Source organism: Pinus tabuliformis, chromosome 1_2 (assembly GCF_031772625.1).
Source record: "Pinus tabuliformis cultivar Carrire ecotype Pingquan chromosome 1_2, CPIR1, whole genome shotgun sequence".
Lineage (NCBI taxonomy): Eukaryota > Viridiplantae > Streptophyta > Pinopsida > Pinales > Pinaceae > Pinus > Pinus tabuliformis.
Genome location: NC_142298.1, coordinates 6,673,036 through 6,678,623, shown reverse-complemented (window position 1 = coordinate 6,678,623; position 5,588 = coordinate 6,673,036). Strand labels below are relative to the sequence as shown.

At 38.2% G+C, this 5,588-nt stretch overlaps 1 protein-coding gene across 1 annotated transcript; it reads right to left on the bottom strand.

Annotated features, from left to right (window-relative positions):
* Nucleotides 1–777: 777 nt before the first annotated feature.
* Nucleotides 778–2,633, bottom strand: LOC149204028 (protein NUCLEAR FUSION DEFECTIVE 4-like). Its single transcript, XM_089393182.1, has one exon. It carries the CDS (start codon nucleotides 2,599–2,601, stop codon nucleotides 778–780), a length of 1,824 nt encoding a protein of 607 aa, XP_089249308.1. The 5' UTR covers nucleotides 2,602–2,633.
* Between the last annotated feature and the right edge of the window lie 2,955 nt (nucleotides 2,634–5,588).

The window sequence follows — 5,588 nt, the reverse complement described above, 5'->3', positions numbered from 1 at the left end:
CTATTATAGAAAACAATAATAAAAATATAAATAAGTTTATCTAAAAAGATAATAAAAAATAAAGATAACTAAAAATCACAATATGTTATATAATGTAAATTGTAAATTGGCAAACAAAAAAAGTTTACTGATAAAAAGTGATACATTAAAATATTAAATAAAGATAATTTAAAACCAAGATATGCTATATAATGTAAATTGGAAAATAAAAAAGAAAATAAAACTTATTGATAAAAAGTGATATATTAAAATATTAATTTGCACTTTATATTAATGAATAATGGGTTATAAAAATAAATAAAAAGCCAAAGTATATTACACAATATCATATAATGAATTATATTTCTTATCAGAAAGAGAACCATGATATATTACATAATATCATATAACCTGTAAAATGCAACAGCAAATCACGCATGAACATTAATAAATATTTTTTAAATATTTATTTTATTAATTATTACGCTGAACAATACGGAGTGTATCAGCACAAAAAGCTAACCACGAACATGGAGTATAGAAACATTAATTTTCAATATGTGAATAAGAAGAACAATGAGAATAAAAATCTACTAACATATTACCTATATTGTTTGCTGGGATGTAACCAATGAGCAATTTAAACTTTTCATTGGTTCCAACTTCCTGATTTGTTTGTGTTAATGTTTGCAACAAGCCTGTGGTGCCAACAACCCTAGACGCTGCACAAATAAACATTCTAAAAACCTTCATTCACAAGTTTTATATTCCTAACTAGCTTTATTGCTTCCATGCTGTCTAAATTTCAACATTGGCACCCATCACATTCCTTTGATTATCATGTTCCTTGGATGCTGTGTTCTCTGGCTCTTTAAACTTGGCATATATATCACCTTTGTAGAATTGCCTCGTTCTCAACACAAGAATAAAAGAAATCATGGCTCCAAAAAGGGTCACGACTGTCATAATGATAAACGAAAGCTGAAAACATTTATGCCCAGTGCAAGTAAGCGCGCTCACAGACGAACAAGTCCCAAGAGCAGTACACTGCTTTCTTGTCTCTTGGTCATACATATGCCCCACAACTCTGACAGACAGAAGATAAGATCCCAACGGGCTCGCAACCGCTCCGAAATTATAAAGTGTTGCATAATACTTCAGGCCAAATATCTCTGAGATGACTGCATACATTACAGGCCACTGAGCTCCAAAACACAGTCCAATTATAATGGACGCTATGTACAGTGATCCCGGAAGAGCGAAGGCTATGAAAATATGTCCAATGCAAGCAATAAGCATAATTATGGTCAACATCAGCGGCCTGGGAAATTTATACCTCTGGAGAAGAATTTCTGATAAAAACCCAGAAACAACACGGCCTAGGAAATTCCATATGCTGATAAGAGCAACAAAGGTGGTTATATTCTGGTGAGTGTAACCAAGAGATTTTCCAATCTGTCCCATATTATCAATGGCGGTCAGAGTTGATCCAACCCCACAAATACTGGCTAAAAAAAGAATCAGCATATCTATGCTTACTAAAGCTTGAGGAATTGTGAAGTCGTCTCCTCTTTCGGGGCTTTTGAAGAATTTCACAATACGGGATACAACAGAAGCTCTCGCTCTAATTTCATCGCTATTGTTAGTAATATACTCTGTGCCGCTCATCGATTTTCCTTCATTGATCTCTGGGCAATGTTGGGGATCCTTCATTTCTTCATTTTCTTTTGTAAGCACAGTGATTTTGGCATGATCTACTTTGGTTGAGACTGAGGTCTCGGTGGAAATCTGTTGCAGCTTCTTTTTGTCGTTCTCTGCCTTAGCAATCACTACAAGAGGAAGCGAAAGGAAAACCACAATAACTGCAACAACAATTCTGTAGCCTGCATTAGGGAAATTCTTCCGCGTATTCTCCACTACGATGAGAACCATAAGAAACCCAGCTAATGCTAGAGCTATGTAGAGAAAGTGGTAGAATCGCTTCAGCTCATTTTTTTCCGTCGTCTCTTTTGTAGGACGAACTATAAACATTACAATCAGAGAAACAGCACTAGGCAAGTAGCCAAGAAGAAGAATCACACCAGCTGCTCCACTGGCACTATTCCCATAAATTGCATAGTAAATCTGAGTGAAAATTGCTCCACTCAGACCAACAAAACCTTTCAGAATCCCCAACACAACTCCTCGGCTCTGCGGGAAATTCTTAACACATGTAACCAGAGATCCCGTGTTGGCAAATGTCTGAGAATTAGCTCCAATGGTCATATACAAATACATCTGCCATAACTTGGGCTTGGCAATTCGTTGGGTGACAGATAACCATACCAATGAATATCCAACGATATTCATGATGGCTCCGACACCAAGAACAACCCATGGAGGGCAGACTTCATTGATAAGACCTGAAACAATCCCAACATTAGCACCCAGATCCTTGAAAAATCCCAAGGTATCAAGTGTGCTCTGATCATAGCCCAGGGACGTTTTTAGCGCTTGTGAGTAATCCCCAAATATGTAGGTTCCACCAGCACATGACATAATAAGGAACGACACAAATACTACAAACCATCTTCCCATCACTACTCTTTTGGCCAAATCAAACACCTCGCTCCCCTCCATCATATTCACCAGAGCAACACAGGCGAAGAATCTAAATTCCTTTTTGATCGAATGCCTTACAGGGATTTTCGATCCCAAGGAATAATTCGTTCCGCACTTGCTTAAATAATAAATTGAGGATTTGAATTCGTAGAACGCGAGCCACGCCAGATGAGTTGAGTGTGGTAACGGATCGAGATCAAAGAGATTCGAAAACGAACTTTGTGGAAAGTCAAAGTGTGGATTTTCAAAACCGCGTATTGCGTTGTTGCCTTCCGGCGCAAAGACTGGTTTTAGGTGTTTCCCACCGTGGCGTCGACTTTTTCAGAAGAGGAGCCTGTAGATTAAAGAATGGATCTTCCCTGATCTTCGGGAGAAGCAGACAAAAAGGTTTGGAAATAAATGTGGTTGCTCAATGAGGCTCCCCACGAAACTTGCGCCAAAATAGGGACACGTCATTATCACCATGTGCTTCAATCCCGCTATAAAGTCAGACTATAATTTGGGATGATGGCAATTCACACGTAAACAGGTTACCAAAATAGAAAAAAAAAAATTATTATAATCTAAGGATGGCTATCATGAGTTGTAAGTTTGCTCATCACTTTTATTAAAAAAATATTAAACTGCTTGGAATAATTTATTCGCATTTCTTAAAAGAACATATTTTCGACTCGGATTGTGGCGGTTTGTTAGGTTATTAATTGAGAAAAATCAAAATTTAAATAATAATATTGTATAACAAATATTATTAATTTACTTATATAGATAAACTAAATGGTGTGTAGATGTAGATAAACATTAATTCATTATAAACATTAAAATAATGATTTTAAAATATATTTTAAGTTACTAAACCTAAAACTAAAAATATAAAATAATTGGATTATAGTTTTTTTTAATTAATATATATATATATATATAACAAATTTTTCCATTAGAGAGATTTATTTTTATTTTATTATAGGAATTTTTAATTTCTAAAGTCTTTATTATAATATTAGGGGAGAATACTATAATTTATCAATATTATATTCTCAAAAATTAGGATAGTTTTTAATTAATTAATTTACCAGGGTAAAATGGGCATAACTACTTTGGAGATAATCTTAATTTCTAATTTGATAATTTGTGTATACTATTATGAATACTATATAATATTCCATAGAAGTTCAATCCCTACCATCCACCCAATAAATATTAATAATTAAATTAAAATTATGGAATCCCTATTTCAAATTAAACATGCATATCCATGTAGAAATAGAATAATTATGAGTGGGAACAAGGGCCAAAAGTCTGGTGATTGGTTTCTAGACGAACCCGGGATCGAACCTGCGGCACTCGCCCTTCCATGGCCATATGCAATTCGTTTCACTCTTCTCTGGCCGCAGACCCCTCGTCTGCCGCCTCCGTTCACCTCTGCGGAACCAGTGATGGCAGGGTATTGCTCAGGCCAACGGCATCTCAGGCCGATCCGAAGGTGAAGCTCGCGGTGCGGTACGAGATCAGGGATCCGCAGGAAATATCTGTCTCTGCGTACAGAACCCGATTTGAAGGAAAAAAAAGATATAGTTTGTTGAGGAAGGCTCTGCGGCACGGATCTGAAACAACGGCTAGGGTATTCGAACAGATCTGCGTCGCCGTCGCACCACAGAACAGAGAAGGGGGCACCAGTGAAACAATGCGCAGTCTTCTTAGGAGATCGAACCGACCAGATCTCGCAAAGACAGGGTTCCATAGGAGCGATCCACTGCACAGGGGTTCAGATCTGGCTCAACAAAGGCTCCACAGCACCGATCTAATCCATACAGATGCAGATCTGATACAGATCTTCATCAAATTGATTGAAGGAAAACACTATTGCTTGAGGATCAGGAAGGCAACAAGCATCCAGGAGTTAAAAAAGGAAATACAAGGCCACCAGGGAATCCCAGAACGATTACAAAACCTCATTTACTTAGGGTTCAGTTTGCAAGACAACAAAACCCTGCAGCATTATGGCATAGCTAATGATTCAACCATTAATCTAACCCTCCGACTGCATGGCGGAAGCTCTGGAACCAGCTCTAAAAATACAGGTTCCTTTCGGGATGCAGTAAATGGAAAGGGAGAAAAAATGGGAAACAAAGCAGCACCAACAATAGAATTGCCAGGACCCTACATCGTCGAACAAAAGCCAGAATCACCAACTCTTCAAGTATCAATGCCAGAGGTAATTAACCTATACACTGACTTATCAAATACTGCATTCATATGTAGATTCAATGGCTTCTGGCCAAAATCAGATGCCCTGCATCAATGGATTCACTCAACATGGACACCTAACTGTGAAATTTACCTCTGCCCTAAAGGGTTTTTCATAGTTAGATTTGATACAGAACAGGAAATAGACAGTATTATCAAACAGGGGCCTTGGTTCTGGGGCAGTGCTGGCCTCTTCACCACCCCCTGGTTCTCGGATTTTGATGCTACTACAATGATAGTCTCAACCATGCCTGTATGGGTGAGGCTACACGGGCTCCCACTGCATTTCTGGCATCATAAAGTATTAACCGCCATTGGGAATTCTCTAGGGAAATTCCTAAAAATGGATGAGGACAGAGCAATTAGGGGAATCTTTACATTCGCCAGAATATGTGTAGAAGTGGATTTGAGTCAGGGGCTACCTGACCACATCACGCTAAACTTCAACAATACCCAATGGATACAGCAGCTTGACTATGAAAACACAGCATTCCGGTGCAGGAACTGTATGCAGACAGGGCATCTTCAATATGATTACCCATCAGCTCGAAAGGACCCTAGGCAAACCAAGAAACAACAAAAAAAGCCCAAAGGCTGGCAGCACACAGAGCCATTGGAAAAAGAGGATACCAAGGAGGAACCTACAGAGAACCAGATGGAACCAGAACCTCAAATGGGACGGAAACAAACTCAGGAAGCAAATAACCTTTCTACTCATACGGGGCTGATCATTACAGATCTACATCAAGAGTTACAAATGGAAG